Source organism: Canis lupus, chromosome 11 (genome assembly GCF_003254725.2).
Source record: "Canis lupus dingo isolate Sandy chromosome 11, ASM325472v2, whole genome shotgun sequence".
NCBI classification, from domain to species: domain Eukaryota; kingdom Metazoa; phylum Chordata; class Mammalia; order Carnivora; family Canidae; genus Canis; species Canis lupus.
Window position 1 is genome coordinate 50,396,584 of NC_064253.1, and position 21,945 is coordinate 50,418,528.

The 21,945-nt window shown below is 42.7% G+C and overlaps 1 protein-coding gene across 3 annotated transcripts in view; it reads right to left on the minus strand.

Moving 5' to 3' along the window:
- Positions 1–27: 27 nt before the first annotated feature.
- The window catches only part of KIF24 (kinesin family member 24), a 74,866-nt gene continuing 52,948 nt past the window's right edge, over positions 28–21,945 (minus strand). For 2 of the 3 annotated variants that reach the window (XM_025432385.3, XM_025432384.3), the window contains exons 7-13: positions 19,223–19,344; positions 18,319–18,424; positions 13,592–13,663; positions 10,621–10,730; positions 3,864–6,101; positions 2,667–2,760; positions 28–1,850 (exon numbers count right to left, since the gene is read on the minus strand). In XM_025432385.3, coding sequence (XP_025288170.1) covers positions 1,710–1,850; positions 2,667–2,760; positions 3,864–6,101; positions 10,621–10,730; positions 13,592–13,663; positions 18,319–18,424; positions 19,223–19,344 — 2,883 coding nt within the window. In that variant the 3' untranslated portion in view covers positions 28–1,709. The remainder of the gene's footprint in view (positions 1,851–2,666; positions 2,761–3,863; positions 6,102–10,620; positions 10,731–13,591; positions 13,664–18,318; positions 18,425–19,222; positions 19,345–21,945) is intronic. The other variant, XR_003129754.3, reaches the window with a different exon arrangement.

The following is a 21,945-nucleotide window of genomic DNA, read 5'->3' on the forward strand; positions in this document are numbered from 1 at the left end:
TTTTATTGCCAAGTGCTATTTTATTGAGGGGGTGGGGTGGGTGGGGAAGGAATTCCTGCTTCCATTTGCTGGGGATGAAAACAGGTACTAACCATTTTCTGTCTTTTTAGTACTTTCTTCTCACTCTTAGGTCAGTGGGACCCAGGAGCTGGCCCTGCAGTCAGCCCTGGCTTTTGGTTTGCAGAGCAGGCCCAAATGAGGATCTGTTAAAAACTTGACCTAACTCAGTCTCTGGAACCAAGGACAAGCCTTCCTGCCAGACTAACTGTGGAGGTGAAACAGGCTGGGCCTTTGGGGCAATCATTCAGAAATGAGGAAGTCCCTTTTCCCATGAGACCCATCAGGCATTTATGTGCTGTGTGCCACAGTCAGGGCTGGATTCAGACTGCTTCACTAGCTCTCAGTGCTGCTGCTGTAGCTGAGAACTAAAGTCCAGAGTCCTCCCTGAAGTTTCTTGTCCTTATGCTTAATGCCATCCCACAGTCCCTCTTGTGCTCTTGGCTGGGAGTGGGTCTCTAATTCTAGTGATCCGATAAGGAGAATGCAGAACTTTTGGGCCAGGAAACTGGGAAAAGGCCGCCCTCTAGTGCTCAGATCAGGCAAAGGGTGGCAGGATTGGCAGGCTGAGAAAGCCAGTTGGCCCTTCTCGTACCTTTTTAATTAAGCCCTCTTTTTAAAACCTTAAAAAGGTATCCTTTCCCTGTAAGAAACTGAAGCTTCACACATTACAGTGGGCATCAGGGCCAAGGCTGTGACATATGCATCTTATCTGACCCAAAGTGGCCCTAGCAAGTGACAGACCACTTTGTATTTGTCTTGAGCTTCCCGATGAAGATATACAGCAGGCAGAACTCATGTTGAAGGGGTGTGTGTATAAAAATGCAACCTCAGAGTCTTGGACTGTTGACTAGAGCACTCCGTGCCAAGATACTACTGAACACAGGCCCTTGAGAGGGACTGCACAACCAGGATGATGCTGGATAAAAGGTAAGGTGAGGAGATAGACCTGCACAAGATCCTCCACTTCTTCACCTTTGCCACGAAAGGGCGTGGCAGGTGAGCCAGGAACTGCTACAGGAGCATGAGTGCTATTAAGAGAGTAATGCAGTGATGTGAGCACTCTCTTCTGTGTCTGAATTGCAGGAAGGGAGGGGAACTGGGGACACGAAGCCTGTCCCACCAGTCTCCAGGAGCTAATGGGGTAGGGTGAGCTCTGCCTCAAGTGTTTTACTAGTTTTTGGCCAAGTCTTGAAGAATAGTATTCAGCTAACAAAGCCCCTGAGTTCACGTTTTTTTTTGTTTGTTTGTTTTTGTTTAGTTCACGTTTTCTTCCCCAGCTTGTTACCTCTGACCTCTAGGTTACCACTGACCCACCCCATTCTTTGATCCTCAAATTTAGACACATCCACAAGGTTATCAGACCCAAGTGTGTTTCCCCCACCCAGACAAAATACTCTTCTAGCCCCATATTAAGGGTTTAGAAGGGGCATATTAAGTTTTTTTAGCCTGCTCTGTCCTTCCTTCCAGATGTTCCTGTGCTTGGAATTGTGCTGGGGCCTAGTCAAGGCCATGTGTGGCTGGGGTGGGGAGAGAGGCTAGTAGGCAGGACTGCGGAGTGGGTTCTAGGATTTGTAGGAAGGACCCGCCAGCGCCTGGGAATTCAGTACAAGTTTCTGAGCTGCCCCCATCACCTCATACTAGATCTTGTTCTAAGACACCACTGTCCTCTCAGGGACTGTGGTCGGCCTGTGGCAGGTCAGGTACAGCTGAAGCTGGCTCCTCAGACTCTGGATGCACTTGGATTTCAGAGCCAGGATTTCATCCAGCTGGGTCACAAAATCTTCAAAATCCTGAGAAAGGAAACAAAGGACAAATATGGACTTTTGCTTTTGCTGGCTTTTTCTGCCAAGGATCTGCTTTTCTAGTCCCTTTTCTTGCAGGAAACTTTGAGAGCCTAGGCCCTTCCTTCAGGTGGAAAGTCTGCAGGATAATCACTGTGGCACAGAGTAAGGCTCATTTCTCTGCATTTGAAAAACTTAAAAAAAAAAAAAAAAGATTTTATCTTTATTCTCTAAACCCAATGTGGGGCTCAAACCTACAACCCCAAGATCAAGAGTCGCACACTTCAGACTGAGCCAGCCACTCACCCCTGCATTTTAGCAACTTCTATGTAGATAGGTATTTTGCAGGGCAGAGGGGTATTTTTGTAAAAGTGCTTCTAGTTAGGGGCGCCTGGGCGGCTCAGTCAATTACGTGTCCAACTCTTGATCTCAGCTCAAGTCTTGACCTCAGGATCCTGAGTTCAAGCCCTGCATTGGGCTTCACACTGGGCATGAGGCCTACTTAAAAAAAAAAAAAGTACCTCTGGTCTGCATGTGGCATGTCACTTACCATCACAGGGAGGGGCTCCAGCAAGCCAAATAAAAAGGCGGAATGGCAAAGGATGGAAACATTTTAGCCTGAAAATGGGAAGTGCAGCACCATCTCCCACCTATCCTTGCACCTGCTTGAGCTATGTCAGAGGAATGGTAAGAGGAGCCCCAAGTTCTCTTAGAGTACGATGGCAGACCTTACTTCAAACACAACCACAGCAAACAAGGATGGCCAGCAGACTACCTGTGGGCTAATTCCCAAGAGCCCCCAAGTGTCTAGCCAAAACCACTTACATTAAGAGCCAGCTGGCTCAGCAGGGTCTCCTCCTTGAAGCCCAGTTCTGCCATTCTATCCAGCTGTTCCTGGTGTGCTTGGATGACCACCTGCCTGGAACACCAGAGGGAACACTGTGATCCTCTGGGCCTCCCATCTTTCCCAGGCATCTTTTCTGGAGCTGAGCCTCATTTTCTGACCAGGAGCTGCCCCTGCCCAGAGTGGTCAAAGCTTGGACTAGGGCCAGCCCACCACCACCTCCTCCCGTCACCTGTTCTTCTCCAGATTCGTCTAGGGATGAGAATGTACCAAGAAGATACTGGACAGGGGGCTTCTCGACTGTTCCTGGCTCCCCAGCTACCCTGAGGAACAGGGATGAGTGCTGCTTCTCCTTTACAGGAGCTGCCCCAAGCTTCCCTGCTAAAAGGCTCAAGGCTGTGACCACTGTAGCTGACATGCTTGGCACAAGGTGGAGCCTACTGCCTCCCCTGCCTGCCATCATTTCTACTTCCTATGGGGAGTCCCAGCACTAAAGTAGGGGATTTGAGCTAGTAACTGGAGGATCTGACTTTTGTCAGACCTTACTGATAGTGTCCTGGGACAGGTGGGCACTTCACCTATACATCCCTGCAAGTCCTTCTCTTTGTCCACGGCCTAGCCTGAGCCCCAGTGAGCAGCAGGTACACAGCTGGCCTAGATCTTAGGAGCCCTAGCAAAAGCTGTAGCCTCTGTTCCCATATACCCACTATCTCCCCGGCATCTCATGCTAAGGGACCCTGCTGGATCTTTCTCTATACTTTCTCTTTGCTGCACTATCCAAAGCATCCTTTGGGGAAAGCAGCACAAATCACCAGTCCCTGTTTTTGACCTTTGCCATCCTGGAAGGTGCCCACCTTGCCTTGGTTCTGAGGGCACCAGGCTGCACCTTCCAGGAACACAGACCCAACAGAATGAAGAGGATTCCGATCTCACCACAGGTCACAGGCTTGCTGAAGGGGACAGATCCTCCCTTTTCTCACTTAAGTCCCAGCTTTCCCAGACTCGGAGTCACCCACCCTGGCAAGCCTGCTTCCTCAAAAAGCTAGAGAAAAGCCTCTTAGTTTTAGTATATCTCTGACACTGAACCAGTAGTAGCCATTCCCAGAAGAGACATATGTTAGGCTGGGGTGGAAAGGGGTGCCAAAGGGGCTCAAGTCTTGGGGAGAATTCCAACTTACTGTGCATGACCCAGGGTGAGCTGATGGAGTGTCCCTGTAGTCTTTGGAGAGCAGCCAGGGACCAAGGGAGAGCCTGGCCTTGCTAAGCACCTTGGGATTGGCCTGTATTTGAGCCACATGATGTCCCTGTTGTAGCAGGGCAACTTGATGGGATCTCTGGACAAACTTACTAGCTCCTGCCAACCAAGTCCTGTTGGATGTTTTCTTTCCTGGGCCCACGGCTGGTCAGCCATATCATTACTTTCTGTTTGTGGGGTGAGTATAGTTGCAGGGTGGGGTCCTCCAGTATGTATGGTGAAGGGCTTTCCTGGGAACTCCTGGAAACTGCTCAGCTCTGTTGCCTCAGCATCAGCATCATACTGCTGGCTACCCATCTGTTCTTGGGAGGAGTGTGCAGTCTCTCTGCTCTGGCTGACCTCCTCTAGGTCAGCCTCACTGAAGGGCAGCTTGTCAGGTGGGTGCTGACGGATGGGTGATGGAGACAGAGCTGGAAGACTGCCACCAGGCTTATTGTCAGGGGGAGATGATGAGAGCCACAAGTGCCCAGTTGCCAAAGACACTGGTAGGAGTGCCTTTTGATCATCAGATGACATTGTGTGGCCCATAGGTGGGCCCTCTGTTGCTTCTAGACTGTGAGCAGTCTCATCCTGGGCCAGCTGCTCCGAGGGAAGAGGGCCCTCATCGTCTGTGTTCTCTAGGAGGGACACAGTGAGGGGAGCCATCAGTCCAGAAGCACATTCAGAGCACGTGCCTGATTCCCCTCTATGGTCTTCTTGGTAAGGGTAACCGTTTTTTAGTGTTTTGGTCACCAGAGTTGGGCTGTCTTGTCCATCTTCTCTAAGAGGTGTGCTGACCGTATTTCTTTGGTCTCCAGCTCCTTGAACTGCACCATGGGATAGTGACAAAGGGAAGCCATCTTCCTCCGGGGATAGTGAACTAACCTCAGCCTGCTCAGGAACCTCACTTCTGAAAGTATTCTGTCTGAGATCAGAGGCTGGGCCACCGTCTCTTTTTTGGCCATGTACAAAGTCTATCTGTGAGCAGTAAGGCTTCTCTGCCAAGTTGTCTCTGGGAGAAAGACCCAAGGAGGTAGATTCCTCCTCTCTGCTCCAGTCCAAGGGCACCTTACTTGGGCTGAGGCCATGACTGAGTGCTGCTCTTCTATGGTTTGTGGGGTCCCTGGAGTACATCCAGTTTCCAGTTAGGCCCTTTTCATCACCATCTGTCCTGGGGTTAAAAAGCAGACTCTGCTGCCTTTCGGCCACCTGCTCCTCAGGGCCTTGCTCCCTCTGATGAAGGAAGAATGAGCCTTCGCTATCCTCTAGGGTGCTTCTCTGCTCTGTGGTCCTCTGACTGGAGACATGTGAAAAAGAATCTTCACTGAAATCGCTGTCATCGAGGTCCTCGGCTTGGGCTCCATCCTGGCTCTCAGAATGAGAGCAGAAGGGAGGAGGGGTCTCAATCTGGAGCTGCCCCTCTAGGGGCCTGTACTGGCATAAAAACCGTTCCAGTGGTTGGTACTTTAACTTTTGCTGGAGGAGAGGTGGCTGCTGGAACTGCTGGTGATAAAAGCGCAAGTGTTCCTCCCTCTCCTTTTGATGTGAAGGGATGTTTGTCCAAGTTTCAGAGGCAGACCTGGCAGATGTGCTCCCCTGGCTGCCCTGATTGTGTTCTGCTGAGTGCTGGGGCCTGCCAGAAGAGAGCTCGGCCGGTGACACTAGCTGCTTCTGCACAGGCCGCACAGTCTGTCCTGGCTTGCACTTGGAGGGCAGCTTACCATGTGCTGGGGCTTCTCTTGGGCCAGGGGCCCTGCTTTCCCACCTGTGGGCAGTTTTGTTGCCCATTTGATTTTTCTCAGAGCATAATGACACAGACTCTTCTGCCCTTTTTCTGGCTAAATGTCCAGACCGTGTAGCTCCTCTGGGAGGGCTAGTTTGAATGCCCCACTCTTGGGGAAGACTCCTTCTGGATCCACCCCTTTTACCGGGAACTTTAGGTACAGGAGCAAAAGGGATGTTGGGTGGGTGGCTGGCCAGAGGATGGGCTTTCCCTCTCATAGAACCAGGAGATGCTGTGAATGTCTGCTGAAGTCCCAGCTTGACCTTTTTGGGAGAACACTTGTCCCCTGGCAGGGCCATAGGGGAGCTCTGAATTCGTTTTGGAGAAGAATTTCCAGAGGTCCGATTTTGACTGGTGGCTGAAGCACAACATTTAATGCCTTTCTTTAGTTCTTTGACCCTGTAAATTACCATTTTATGTTAAATGTATAGTCTTGCATGCTCCTTAATTCCTTTTTATACTTTTCAAAAACCAAAGAAAAGTATTACTAAAAAAGATGGTGTAGCCTGTGGCTATAACATACCCAACATTCTATGATCAGAAGTTCTGGAAATCACCTCAGTCCCATGGGATGGGCCAGGGAAGCTAGTCTCAGAACTGTACTACATCTAGGTAGGGCCCACACGGGCCTTCTTGAAGATGGGCCAACTCAGGAGCCTGATGTCACCTACTACTCCACAGGCAGAGCCCACTTTTCCCACAATCTACCTCCCTTCAGGCTTCTCTAAGAAAATGAGTTCTTCAAACTTGTTGGGTGCTCAGGAAGCAAAACCCTCTGGAAATAAACAGGCTTATGCTAATTAAAGGAAAAGTGACTTGTCTATTCCTAGTGTTTCTCAACCTTTGCACTAGTGGTATTTGGAGCCAGATAATTCTTTTTTGTAGGGAGCTGTCCTGTGCACTGTGGGATGTTTAGCAGCATCTTTAGCTTCCACCCACTAAATGCCAGTAGCACTTCTCTCTAGTCATGACAATCAAAAATGTCTCCAGACATATACTCTATTTATTCCAAATGGGAATTTTAGAGAGGATGGAAAATCCAGAATTAGGTCTCTGCTAGGATTCCATTGTCAGGATAGTCTCTTAGCTCTGTGATATTTAAAAATGCTCTAAGAATTTAGAATTACAAGGTGACATCAAGTAAAAATGTGACTCTTCAGTGGTTTGTAAATTCTTCATTAAAATCCTCTAGGAGGGAGCAGTACTTCTGCCTGGGGGCTCCCATTAAATGTCTCTTCCCTTTTTTTTTTTTTTTTTTTACTTTACTTATTTGTGTGTGTGTGTGTGTGTGTGTGTGTGTGTGTGAGAGAGAGAGAGAGAGAGAGAGAGAGACAGAGAACATGAGGAGAGAGAGGGGCAGAGGAAGAGTGAGAAGCAGGCACCTCGCTGAGCAGGGAACTCGATGAGAGGCTCGATCAGGACTCTGGAATCATGACCTGAACCAAAGGCAGATGCTTAACTGACTCAGCCACCCAGGTGTCCCTCCGTTGTTTTGGTTTTAATCCAATCCTTACTTGTAGCCAAATGACTCCTCTGGCCATTTCTGAAAACCAAGATAATAAGCCTGATGCTGAGACTTTTTTTTTTTTTTTTAATATTTTATTTCTTCATGAGAGACACACACACACACACACACAGAGAGAGAGAGAGAGAGAGAGAGAGAGGCAGAGACACAGGCAGAGGGAGAAGCAGGCTCCATGCAGGGAGCCTGACATGGGACTCGATCCCGGGTCTCCAGGATCACGCCCTGGGCCAAAGGCAAGTGCTAAACCGCTGAGCCACCCTGGGATCCCCTGATACTGAGACTTGATTTAAATCTTCCCTTTAAGTCTGAGAGCCAAGGCAGGCAGGTAACATAGCTAAGCAAAGAGATGTAGGATGTGACTAAAGACACATGTGGGGACGCCTGGGTGGCTCAGCGGTTGAGCATCTGCCTTTGGCTCAGGGCATGATCCCGGTCCCAGGATCAAGTCCCACATTGGGCTCCCCGTGAGGAGCCTGCTTCTCCTCTGTCTTATTCTCTCATGAATAAATACAGACATACAGAGAGAGGCAGAGACACAGAGAGAGGGAGAAGCAGGCTCCATGCAGGGAGCCCGACGTGGGACTCGATCCTGGGTCTCCAGGATCAGGCCCTGGACCGACTAAAATCTTAAAAAAAAAAAGAAAGAAAGAAAGACACATATATCCCACAGGCCTTTGTTTAGGTGTTGCAGTAGGGCATACATACAAGGAAATAAGCTGAGAGGTACCACAGTAAGTCTAGATGGTTCCAAGTTACTTCTTGTTATAAAAATCTTAATTATTTTAGTTTCATTAAGAGAGAAATACCAAAACTTCTCCCTAGGAGTCACAGTAAATAATTCTAGAAAGCTGAGTGCCAGAAGGAATCCTACAGGTAATTTGGTCATTGATGCTAAATGCTTTCAATATACTCTCCCTGTCCCCAAAATCACTCCTATCACTGAGCTCTTCTGATAGATGTATACCTATTAGGGGTCTAGCTGGAACTTTATCTCTGGAGTCCTTAGCAACATTCTTCTAGTATATAGAAAGAAGAAATTTTATATCAGAAATTTTTAAATAAGCAATAAAATCATTGGTATGTATATAGATTATTACCTAAATTTCATTAGGTCTCATTTAAGCACATAAAACAAACGGCTTTCATTCATTTTTTTTTTGTTTTTGTTTTTTTTTTTCATTCATTTTTAATAATTTATTAGACCGCTTCAAATTGGAAAAGATTTCTATTATACTTTTTCTGTTCTTTTTAAAGTTAAACTTATGTCACATAATTTCTCAATTATACTTAATACTTCTCCTATGAGAAAGGGTTATTTTCATCTTCCTTTACTGAGGCACTAAGAGAGATGTCTTGTTCTCTGCTCTTAATGATGAAGTTCTTACTCTAAGCAACTGGTAACAATGTCTGTGATTTTGGTGAGTGGGTGGGCTTATGAGAAAAGATTGGTTTACTATTAACTGTTGAAGCTGGCTGATGGATACATGGGGGTAAAAAATTTCAAGCCATATTGGTTTTTTGGAAACAAGTTTGGATCATTTCATATCTTCTATCTAATTTCAGTTCATGAAGTAGCCTTTTTTCTAGATTTATTTGAGACAGACAGTGAGAGAGAGCGTGTGAGAAGGGGGAGGAGCAGAAGGAGAGGGAAAGAGAATCTCAAGCAGATTCCAAGCTGAGTGCAGAGCTGAACTCCGGGCTCTGTCTCATAACCCTGAGACCATGACCCGAGCCAAAGCCAAGAGTCAGATGCTTAACCAACTAAGCCACCCAGGTGCCCTGTGAAGTAGCCTTTCTTCTAGCAGTACTAGTGTGCAGTACTAAAATATTACTAATTTTTAAAAAGATTTTATTTATTTATTCATGGGAGACCCAGAGAGAGAGGCAGAGACACAGGAAAATGGAGAAGCAGGCTCCATGCAGGGAGCCTGATGTGGGACTCAATCCCGGGACCAGGGGATCACGCCCTGAGCCAAAGGCAAGTGCTCAACCGCTGAGCCACTCAGGCGTCCAACACGTATCGAATGGTAACTATGTACCTGGCATGGTGCTAAGTCCTTCATGACATATTATCCTCACTGATTCCATGTAACTGTTGTATGAGGTAGATGCTAATAATATTATCCTGTCAGATAAAACTGGAGCTTAAAACTTTTGCCCCAGCCCACTCAGCTATTTCATGGCAGAAGCAGACTACTGGCCCAGATAGTCTTGACTCCAGAGCCCACTCTTAACTACTTTGTAAAGTCTCTCACCCAGGAAGAGCTCCTCCTTTCATTCACAAATATTTATTGTGCATCTAGGTACTAAGTACTATCTGGGTAGTAGATACAGTAGAGAAAGAGATAAGGTTTCCTGTTTTCATGGAGCTTAAATGATAGCTCATTTTCCTTTCCAGTGAATTTCATAAAATGCCATAGATACTAAAGATTTTTTTTTATACTAAAGATTTTTAACAGTAGTTAAAAAGCAGGTTTCCTTCAAATAGTTTGTTAATCTTGGAGACACCTTCCGGGAAACCACAGAGAAGGATGTAAGTTAGATAGGACCAGGCAGCAAAGCAGCCAGAGTAAAGGATGGAAATGATAGCAACTTCATCCATGGTAGGAAACCTATGTGACCACAATAAGAGATAGGGAGAGGGGCAGGGACCCTGGCAGATACCAGAGTCACCCCAGAAAGAGCCTGACCATATAGTCACCATATAGTTAGAGTGCTAGTGTTAACCCTAATTCCCAGGGAGCCCATTTAAAGTTCCTGCCCTTCTCTGGGTTCAGTTTATCCTTCTGTAACATGTCATGTCTTGGGTGATTTCTTCTGGACCTACATAACTCTAAGTGCCTCTGCCTTGACAAGTAACATGTACTTTATCCCTTATGATTAGGGCTGAGGCTAGCAGGTAGAAAACCTTGAGCCTTCTGCTCCAAAGAAATATTTCATTTCCTACCAGCCATTTATTTATTTATTTTAAAAGATTTTATTTATTTATTCATGAGGGACAGAGAGGCAGAACACAGCCAGAGGGAGAAGCAGGATCCCCGGAGGGAGCTTGATGCAGGACTTGATCCCAGGACCCTGGGATCCCAACCTGAGCCAAAGGCAGATGCTCAACCACTGAGCCACCCAGGTGCCCCTCCCACTAGCCATTTATAAGTCACTGATGGAGTTATCTCCTGAAGTAGGGAACATATCCCCTTTCTCTTGTCACTTTCACACTTGTAGAATGGCAAGGTCTACCAGGGCACATTCCTCAAATGACGACCAACTGCACATTCTCCTGGTACTAGGATCACTGCCTTAGGAACAGAGTTCTGGAGCTCAAGATCAGATCCCCAGGTGTGTATGAAACACAACAAACACACACACACGACCTGCTACCTAAGAGTGACTCACCGGTCAGCGTAACGCAAGGTATTCAGAGTATGTTCGGTGGCCACATGGCTTGGTGAGATGTTGGCAATCATGCATGTTTTGGCATCACCAATGAAAGAATCCCTCAGGACCTGTCCAAAATAGAAGGCCAGGTTAATTAAATCAGTTAACAAAGGGCATATTGACTACTTATTGTGTGTAGGACACTGGGTCATAGCTCCCCTCCCCCTTATAAAAAGGCAATTTACAAAGAAGAAATACAAATGATCAAAAACACACAAAAAAGGTACTCACGTCACCACCAATAAAAGAAATACAAACAAACCAGTAAGAATACTAATATTTTTCACCCATAGATTAAGACTCACGATACCCTGCCCTGGTGAGGGTTTAGGGAAATTGGCATTTTTTCTACATTGCTATACTATTCATGTAGCATGTACCATGAAACGGTATAAGTTTTTGAGAAGGTGGCTTGGCAATATGTAGAAAAACGAGCACACTCCCAGACCATTATCCTAAAAAGAATTGCTCAGTTGACGGGAAAAAAAAAAAGTATACATAGGATATGCATTACAACATTATAATAAAATTAGAAAATCTAGGAGTCAAAAAAAAAAAAAAAAGAAATTAGAAATGACAAATACCCACCATTTGCTTCAACGTGGATGGAACTGGAGGGTATTATGCTGAGTGAAGTAAGTCAGTCGGAGAAGGACAAACATTATATGTTCTCATTCATTTGGGGAATATAAATAATAGTGAAAGGGAAAATAAGGGAAGGGAGAAGAAATGTGTGGGAAATATCAGAAAGGGAGACAGAACGTAAAGACTGCTAACTCTGGGAAACGAACTAGGGGTGGTAGAAGGGGAGGAGGGCGGGGGGTGGGAGTGAATGGGTGACGGGCACTGGGTGTTATTCTGTATGTTAGTAAATTGAACACCAATAAAAAAAAAAAAAAAAAAAAAAAAACACAACAAAAAAGAAAATCTAGGAGTCTATAAACAGGGAACAGACTAAATTATTAACTGATTACAATACAACCATTAAAATAATTATGTATATCTGTACTTAGGTACATGGAAAAACCTAAAACTTATCTTTCAGTGAAAAGGCATATGATTCCATAACTTTCTAAGTAGATCTATGTGTAGATATGTGGCAGCATTCCAGAGAAATGTCTGGAAGGATAGTCACCAAAATGTAGCAGTGATTATTACTGAGAGGTGGGATTTTCAGGTACCTTTTGCCATCTTCTTTGTACTTGTATATACTGCTTGAGTTATTATTATCATTATTATTTGTTAAAGATTTTATTTTTTAAACAATCTCTATACCTAACATGGGACTTGAATCCACAACTCAGAGATCGAGAGTCACATGCCCCATCAACTGAGCCAACCAAGTGCCCCCAAATTATTATTTTTTTTAGTTTTCAGTTTTTTTCCTGAATTATTATTTTAAAAATGAAATTGGAACACATTTTCTGGGGATGGTAAATTTGTTTTATTTGTTTTATTTTTTTTTTTAAGATTTTATTTATTTATTCGAGAGAGGGGCAGAGACACAGGCAGAGAGACAAGCAGGCTCCATGCAGAGAGCCCGACGTGGAACTCGATCCCGGAACTCCAGGATCACACCCTGATCCAAAGGCAGATGCTCAACCAATGAGCCACCCAGGCATCCCGGTAAACTTGTTTTAAAAAATAACAGAGCCAATGTCAGAATCAGGACTAACCACCTATAAAGAAGGGTTTCCTAAGTCTTTGGTTGAAATCATGTTTGAGAAGAAAGAATCTAACCCACAGATCACCAGTTCTGACAAATGAGGAGTTATATTATAGGTTCCGCCCCAGGCCCTATGGGGCCATTAAGGTTAGCTGCACAGAGAACCTTACCCAAAATACAAAGATCCTCACCTAGACTGCCCTCTACTCTAGTCTGTCCTTTACTGAGTGTAGGAGTTGGTGTAGAAAGGAATCAGGGACACTCATAACTGCCTTCACAGCAGTCTGTATGTAAGTAGTCTCCATGGGCCACTGTTTTGTAGCCATTACAATGCTTACTTACTGGCATTTTCCATTAACTAAGAAGCATAGTTTCATGACAGAAAAATGGAGGAAAAAAATTACCTAGTTTTACCACTCAGAATAATTGGTTAACATAGGCATAATTAGTGTGTGTGTGTTTCATATTTTTAAACTATAGATCTTGGTCATCTTTCCTATTAGTACAAGTCAAAAATCTATCTCATCTGGGATGCCTGGCTAGCTCAGTAGAATACATGATTCTTGATCTCAGGGTTTTAAGTCTGAACCCCATGTTGAGTGTAGAGATTACTTAAAAATAACATTAAAAAAAAAACAAGTAAAAAATAAATTTAAAAAAATTTAAAAATCTATCTCATTCTTCTTAACTCCAGCCATTATTTTTTGTCTTGAAACACTAGTCTTACAGCTAAGAAAATATTACAGCTCAGAGACTCTACTAAATCAAAAATGTATCTTTATATTAAAAATAAGCAGAAAGCTGTTGGGTGATGACCAGAAGCGCACTGCTGTCCTGTGAAAGCCCAGCTGCCTCATACTGCAGGCATCTCTGCCTAAGGATGCCCATCTGCCTACAATGAGCTCCTGGAAAGAATATGACTCTTGGGATCCCTGGGTGGTGCAGCGGTTTGGCGCCTGCCTTTGGCCCAGGGTGTGATCCCGGAGACCTGGGATCGAATCCCACATCGGGCTCCCGGTGCATGGAGCCTGCTTCTCCCTCTGCCTGTGTCTCTGCCTCTCTCTCTGTAACTATCATAAATAAATAAAAATTAAAAAAAAAATAAAAGTTAAAAAAAAAAAAAAGAATATGACTCTTTACTTCTCCCCACACCCCCAAGCTTAACATCATGCCTGCTAGCAGTGGATGCTTTGCTGAATGAATGAATGAATGCAAGAACAAATGAATAAACAGAACAAACTCAAAGCTCACTTTTAACTTTACCTGAGTTAATTTGCTTTGCCTGAAAGGAGTGTGGGTGTGTTCCTGATCCAGTGCTCGGATACATTCCTTCAGCTGCAAAGTGGTAGATTAACAATAAGCAATGGATTAAATATCACATGCAAAGAGAAAGTAACAGATTAGACTTTTATTTTTTATTTTTTTAAAGATTTTATTTATTCATGAGAGAGAGAGAGAGAGAGGCAGAGACATAGGCAAAGAGAGAAGCAGGTTTCCTATGGGGAGCCCGATGCAGGAATCAATCCCAGGACCCTGGGATCACACCCTGAGCTGAAGGTAGACGCTTAACCGCTGAGCAACCCAGGTGTCCCATGGATCAGATTTTTCTTGAATAAGCCATACTCAGACAATCCTCCATAAGGAAGTCAAAATGCCCTGGTAGTTTCTGGTCTAACAAGAAAAATCAAGCTAGACTGGTAAACATCCTGAGCTACCTGTATCTAGTTAAGGACCTCCTATCCTAAGGCTATGATCTTAGAATCCCAGGTCTCCAGGATCACGCCCTGGACTGAAGGCAGCACTAAACCGCTGAGCCACTGGGGCTGCCCTGATTTTTTTTTTTTCTTTTAAAGATTTTTTTCATTTATTTGACAAAGACAGAGTGTAGAAGCAGGGGGAGTGGCAGGCAGAGGGAGATGGAGAAGCAGGCTCCCTGCCGAGCAGAGAATCCCCTAGGACTCTGGGATCATGACTTGAGCTGAAAGCAGACACTTAACCACTGAGCCACCCAGGTGCCTCAGATATCTGCATAGTTTCAAAGTATCTCCTGATAAGATATTTATTAATTATAAAGAGAAAATGGTAACATTACGGTGGAGAAACCTAGCACAAACCACCTAAGTGATCAAAGTTAACATCACCAGTAATAAGACCTATTGACTTCATATACTACCTGATATGATTCACCGAGAAGGGTACGGTTTTTGTGGTGTTCTTGCTAAAAATTCTTTACCTCAATCTAATCATGAGAAAACATCAGAGAAACCCAAATTCACAGACAATCCACACACACAAAAAAACAGGCCAGCACTTTTCAAAAGTGTTAACGTCACAGATGACAAAAACTGAGGAGACTATGAAGACATGACAACTAAATGTAATAGAGGATCCTGGACCCAAAAAAGGACATTAGTGGAACTACTGGTAAAATTCAAACAAGGTCTGTAGATTAGTTAATAGTATTATACCAATGTTGTTGCTGTTGTTGTTTTTTTTTGTTTGTTTGTTTTAGTTGCTGTTTGTTGTTTTGGTATTATACGAATGTTCATCTCCTGGTTTAGATCATTTTATTATAGTTATGCAAGATATTAATATTATGGAAGCTGGGTGAAGGAATGCTGAGTATTTACTTTTGCAACTTTTTGTATATCTAAAATTACTCAAAAAATGAAAAAGTAAAAATAGATAGTGATTGTCTTTCTCACCTCTCTCAGTCTCCCAATTTATTCCTTGTGAGGCCTGGAAATAAAGTGCCAGCTGGAGACTTCAGTTCTGATCAAAAGGACTTAAATAATACGGAGGGGCACAGGCAGTACTATGTAGTGGCAAAACAGAACAAGGCAGGCCTCTATATATAGCCAAGTGGATCGCGCTAGGGTAGTGTTAGGTGAGAAGAGCAAAGTGTTGACACTGAGCTATCCTTTTCTTCTGAGGTGAATACAAAAATATATATAGGTAGAAAAATGGTTATCTAAGGGGAGGGAGGTAATAGAATTGAGGGGACAGGGATGGTCACTAGATTTCTCTTAATATGGCTTTTTCTACAATTTTTTACTTTAACTGGATTTGAAATTTGTGAGTGTAAACACCTAGAAAAGATTTCAAGTGACTGTACAACACAATACTGTGACTATATATCCCAAATGGGGGTACAACCTAAGGGTGAAAAGGAAACTGCAAAGAAATATTCATCTGAATTCAGTAACATATTATGAGAAATATCAACATTATTTTGAAATACACAGATAGTGAAATAGAGCAAATAAATTAATGTTGTTAGGAACTAAGAATTCTAGCAGAAAAGGGATACAAATAGAAATTCAAAAAAGTTAACCAAAAACCTTGTAATCTTAATTTTGAATTAATTTATTAGTATGAATCCCTGATGTATTTTCCTCTTTCAAAAAAAGAAACTCTATTTCCTAGCTCTGTCTGACAAAAAGGGGGAGAAGCAAGGACTAGCCCAGTGCTAGTAAGCACCCCTAGCATCCCTAAATGGTCTCTAAATGCCATTTTCTTCTAAAACCAAGGCTTGTTGAAGAATTGACTGATTCAAGGTCTGGGGAAGGAAAAGTACAAGATGAGCCTAGAACATCCTGTCATGCCAGAAAGCTATTAGAGATGAATAGAGTTGGTCAAAAAACCAGAGGAACATACTTGAAAACGCTCCCACTAGCCAACGATTTATATTGTATTGTATGTATTTGACAGAGAGAAAGAGAGAGAGAACACAAGCAGGCAGGCAGCAGGCAGAAGGAAAGGGAGAGGCAGGCTTCCCGAGAAGCAAAGAGCCCAATGAGGGACTCAATCACAAAATTATAGGGATTACAAGATTACTGCTAGGATCATGACCCAAGCTGAAAGCAGATGCTGAACCAACTGAGCCACCCAGGTGCCCTCAAAGATGTGCAATTTAAATAGCAAAAAGAATAATGATTATAATAATACAAAAACAAAACAATAAATAACAAAAAAATTCATTGGCCATGTTTAAGTTACTAGAACACCAAATCATTCTGAAAACTGGTGAGCAAAGACAAAGAATCAAAGAAGCATTATTTTGTTTCTACTGTATGAATTATATTTTAGGATAATCAGATAGTTGAGGAAAAGTTCTTTCCAGCTAATAAAGAAGGAATATTAGAATGAAAATAATCACCATTTGGAATCCCTATTGAAACAATAGATCCAGGTGATGCTCATCAATGGCTGGTAAACCCATTTAATGAAAAAGTCTGATAGGAAACTATATTGGAGGAATTACACCAACAACTTTCAAATCTTTAATTCTTAAAAATCACAAAAAGAGACAACCAGACATTCTGCACCTCCTGACGTGTTCCTATAGGAAGTCTAAAAACTAACCATGAATTCTTGCCAAAAGAACAGAACCTCAATCTGATCAAGCTTCTAGAACAGTGCTTTCCCAATATGAATATGTCAGCCAAGTGCAAACTATAATGTGTAATAATAAATTTTTAGTAGCCACATTAAAAAAATGAAATTAATCTTTTTAAAAAAGATTTTATTTGAGAGAGAGAGAGAGGGAGTGCATGAGTGAGGGGAGAGGCAGAGGTAGAAGCAGACTCCCTGCTGAGCAGGGAGCCCAATGTGGGACTTGAGCCCAGCACCCTGAGATCATGATCTGAGCTGAAGATAGATGCTTAACTGACTAAGCCAGCCAGGCGCCCCAAAATTAATCTTATTTAAATATTATATAATCTAAAACATCCAAAAATATTGTTTAAAAACCTAGCAAAAAAATTATTTCAGCATGTATTCAGTATGAAATATTAATGAGAAACCTACTTCAAGATCCAGGGTATATCTTACACTTAAGCATCTCTCATTTCAGATGAGCCACATTTGAAGGGTTCCTTAGGGGCTACCTACTGTATAGCACAAGTACAGATCTTAACCACTTTACAGAAAACACAGAGGATAGAGTATGATGTTAAAAATCAATGTGGGCATGCAGTCAACCTAACCCGGAATGTGGGAAATCTTATAGGACAAGTGACCTAATTTTCTTCAACAAATACATTGATATTAAAAGAGAGAGAGTACAGAAGAACTGATACGGAATAAAAAAGACTATCAAAAGCAATCCAAGGGTCCTGTTTACAACTTGACTTGAACAAACCAATGGTGAAAAGACATTTATGGGACAACTGGAGAAATGATAAATCTTACTGGATAATAGATAACATTACATAATTATTTCTTCTGGTATGATAATGGCATTACAGTTATGTTAAAAAATAAGAGTCCTAATCTCTGAGATAATGAAATATTTGTGGAAGAAATGACAGGATGACAGGAGATGCTTTACAATAATTCAACCAGGGGAAGGAAGGGTTGGTTACATTTTTTACATGTTGAAGCTGGGTGCAACAGCTTCAATATTTGAGAGATCACTATACAACTTATTCTGTGTTTTTATGTTTGAAAAATTAATACAATTTAAAAACTTGATGAGAGAGAGAAAGCTTACCTAAGTTAACTATTCAGCAGCTGCAGAAACATTTTTCTGTTCCTAAGGGACTGACCAGAAGAAGAGAAGGCAGGGACAGAAGAGAAGAGTTGCCTAGAACTGCTGAGAATCTGACTGGGCAGCCTCCATCTCCAACTCTGGAATTCCACTGTCAGATAAGACCATGCCCTTGCTCTGCTGATTCTACCCCACCCCACCTTCACCCACTCTAGCTGCATGAGAAGAGGGGCAAAATCTCTCAAGAAGGATTTTATTATTTTTAAAGATTTTATTTATTTATTCTACAGAGAGAGAGAGAGAGCGTGTGCACAAGCAGGGGGAAGGGCAGAGGAAGAGGGAGAAACTGGCTCTCTGCTTAGCACAGATGTGGAGTCTGATGCAGGGCTCGATCCCATGCATCAGGGATCATGACCTGAGCTGAAGGCAGAGGCTTAGCAAACTGAGCCACTCAGGCACCCCCAAGAGAATTTTAGTTGAAAGTTTTCAAACAACTTACAGCCAGAAGACTCTGGTTTATTTCTGCGCCTTCCATCTTTGTCTGTCTATCTGAGTCTCTGGCATCTGCTGCTCTTTCACTGCCAGCCAAGTCAATAAAAGAGATCCTAGAGAAAAGACACAGCAGTGATAACTTCTTGGGGGCTTTGGTTTATTTTTACACCAGTCAGCATTTTGGGGCAGCAGGAAGAAATGAACACTGGACCATCCTCTGGAAAGAAAAGACATACTGTCAGCTTTCCAAAAGTATTCTAAGATTTTAATCTGTCAGCTGTTGCTGGTAGACACTTCTGTTGGTGTTAATCATTTGTGAGAAATTAATAAAGCATTCTTCCCATAAAGCTAAATGACTACAATGCAAATTACTTAGGTGACCACTTAGATAATTAAAGAGAAACTTTTGTGGGCTGCTTTCCAGCCAAAAAAAAGAAAAGAAAAGAAAAGCTAAAAAAAAAAAAAAGACTCATTACTCAGAGGTGAGATAGGCTCATCCATCAGTGTGGCAGAGTTTGCGAAGATAGCACCAGAGAAGCAATGAATGTACTCAATTGTCTTATGGCTTCTTTCAAGAAGGATAGATTAATTTTCTCTCTTTTTTTTTTTTGGCCTATAAGCTGAGATGCATTTCCTACTATTTCTTTGCTGATACTGTGTTTCACATTAGAAGCAATCAATGTCTCTTTTAATAACTTAGGCTTGACCAACAATAGGTCATTACTTCATGGTTAATCAACTGATGGCACTTTAATACAATGATTTATTTCAGAGCTAACAACTCTACTCTGTATCTCTGATATTTATTAAAAACTCCATGGTGGCAGAGTGTCCTGTTGTTGATAACACATATTTCAAAGTCACATTAGAGAAAGGCAGACAATGCAATTCCTTGCATATTTCCAGCTTACCTGCCAAATGTCCTCTTGGCTGAATCTTTGATTTGAATTTGAATGATAGCATGGGAGCGGGAGGAGTCTGCATTAACTCCAGTGGCCCCGGTGCTGCGCTCTTTGCTGCCCTTCAGAATCACCTGAAAATAAAATCCATAGGGTGATTTCCCCAAGAAGTAAAGCCCTCCCTTCCCCCGAGTTGGCTGAAAGCAACAGAGACCAGGCATATGACTTTGTCAGTACCCTGTAGTATTTTCCTTCTATGTAGAAAGCTGCCTAAACATTAAATCATACAGAATAAATAAATATCCAACAGCAATACAAACAATGTGGAATACTAACCTTGGGGGAGCACATTCAATAGCTCAAGAGCTAATTTACTTCTTGATCTTATATATTCTTTTTAATATCTTTGATAGATTTAGCCTGACTACAATCTCTACGGCATGACTGGTCTCCAAGGCAAGGTCCCATAGTACCCATCTATCTTATTAACTAAAGCAAAGGACAGAATCCATGTGCATCATGGAATGATTGATTATAACCACCTGTTCCACCAGGATGCACTCATAAAGAAGGCCAGGCTGAAGAGTGTGAAAATGAAGTCATGAGCTATCACAATTGACATAAGCCCGTGATTTCCCTTGAGATCAAGTGCCCCTCCAAATAGGAGAAAAGATTAACTTAGGTCCCTCTGGCCCACAGGGAAAGGAGTAGAGGTGAAGCCTCAGGATAGGCCTTTTGTCACTGATAGTACAGGAAAGCCATATAGGAACATGCTGTCCTGATTTTTTAAAATTATTTTTTATTTTTTTAAAGATCTTATTTATTTATTCATGAAAGAGAGAGAGAGAGGCACAGACATAGGCAGAGGGAGAAGCAGGCTCCCTGCGGGGAATCTAATGTGGGACTTGATCCCAGGACCCCGGGATCACAACCTGAGCCAAAGGCAGATGCTCAACCACTGAGCCACCCAGGCACCCTCTGCTGCCCTGATTTTAGATAGAGGGAGGAATGTTGATTATTGAGAATCAAAAAGGTGAAGAAATATTTGATAGAGGAGTGCCTGGCTGGCTCAGTCAATGGAATGTGTGACTCTTGATCTTGGGGTTGTGAGTTTGTGCTCCACGCTGGGTATAGAGATTACTTAAAAATAAAAAAATCTTTATTAGTATATGTTGAATAAACTCAAAAGGCTGATTTGCGGGGCACCTGGGTGGCTCAGTTGGTTGAGCATCTAACTCCTGGTTTCAGCTCAGGTCATGATCTCAAGGTGGTGGGACTGAGCCCTGGGTGGGGCTCTGCACAGTCTGCTTGAGATTCTCTGTCCCTCCCTCTTTCTCTGCCTCTCTCTGTTTATACTGTCTCTCTGTATATAAATGAATAAAATCTTAAAAAAAAAAAGGGGGGGGGGTTGATTTGCTCACAGCTATTGTGGGCAGAACCAAATTCCATATCCAGTACGTCTGACTCCAAAGCTCCTGTGGTTTCCACACTGTCAGGGACTTATGATAAATTTATTTGTTTTCCAGTGAATTAAGGGTAAGGAAGTCCTCAAATCAAAATTTTAATTTATATTATACTGAACATAGCCACAGTTCCCAAATTAAAAGTCTAAAAGCTTCCAGAATCAAATTTCAACAACAGGTCATAAAAACATGCAGGTACTTTTTAAAAGTTTAACTAATAATAAGTTCTTGCATGGTTTAAGCAGTTGTGTTTCTAAAGATTATCTGTGTATGAGATTTAGTATATGTGCTGCCGAAGTGAGCACTATCTGTGTATGAGATTTAGAATTGTATTTTAGAATCAAATTTTAGATACACTTATTTTGTACATAATCTGCTAAGAGTATCAAAAGTATCTGATAACTTTTTTTTATAAAGAGAAGAACCTGTTAATTTTTAACACTGGATTTTCAACTGCATGGCTAGAATGTTATGCTAATTGGAAATCACAAGAGTAAGAGCAGTAGTCCCTTAAACCTGCACCGCTAACTAAGCTCAGATGCTGGCTAGGCCATGTAAGGCGTATCTGTAACTGAACCATCTAGTTCAACTGTGCTTCTTCATCGTGGCCTCTCTCCTGTCACTCTGACTTCATGCTTACTTAGACTGTAATGTCATGATTATGTGATGTTCTTTTTATCAAACTTTTATTTCCTTTTTCTCTATTAGAAAAAGAAGATGTGCTTACTGTGGAAAACTTGGAAAATACAGGAAAAGTATCAAGAAGAAAATACATACTTCCCGTAGTCCCAGAGTTAACAAGATTCTGGTGTAATTCCTTCTAGTTTTAGGGTTCTCACACCTCTTTTGCCTTGTTTGTTTGTTTGTTTTTGGTCTCTTACAAGCTCCGTGAAGAGACAGGGGAGATCTTTTAAATTTCTACATTTGTGTAAACAATATGCTTGATAAGGGAAGGAACCCAGAGAAGTTAGTGATTTATCCAAGTCACATAGGTCAAATATGGTCAGGCTAGGGATACAAGCCAGGTGCCCTCTGCCACATGTGAGAGTAATGATGCTACTTCTGCTGGGACATAGTGAGAGCTCAGAGGCCTTAAGGCTCTACCTAGCAAAAGGAACTGTGGATACTGAGAAACTCACAGGATGGTTTGTGGTTCAACCCTAGGGGAGTCAAGAAAGGTTGTCTTCTGGGATTCTATTACAGAGTTTTACACTTTGTTTTTCACGCACCTTGTCTACCTTGTCCATCATGATGCACTGGTCACCTGTGAGT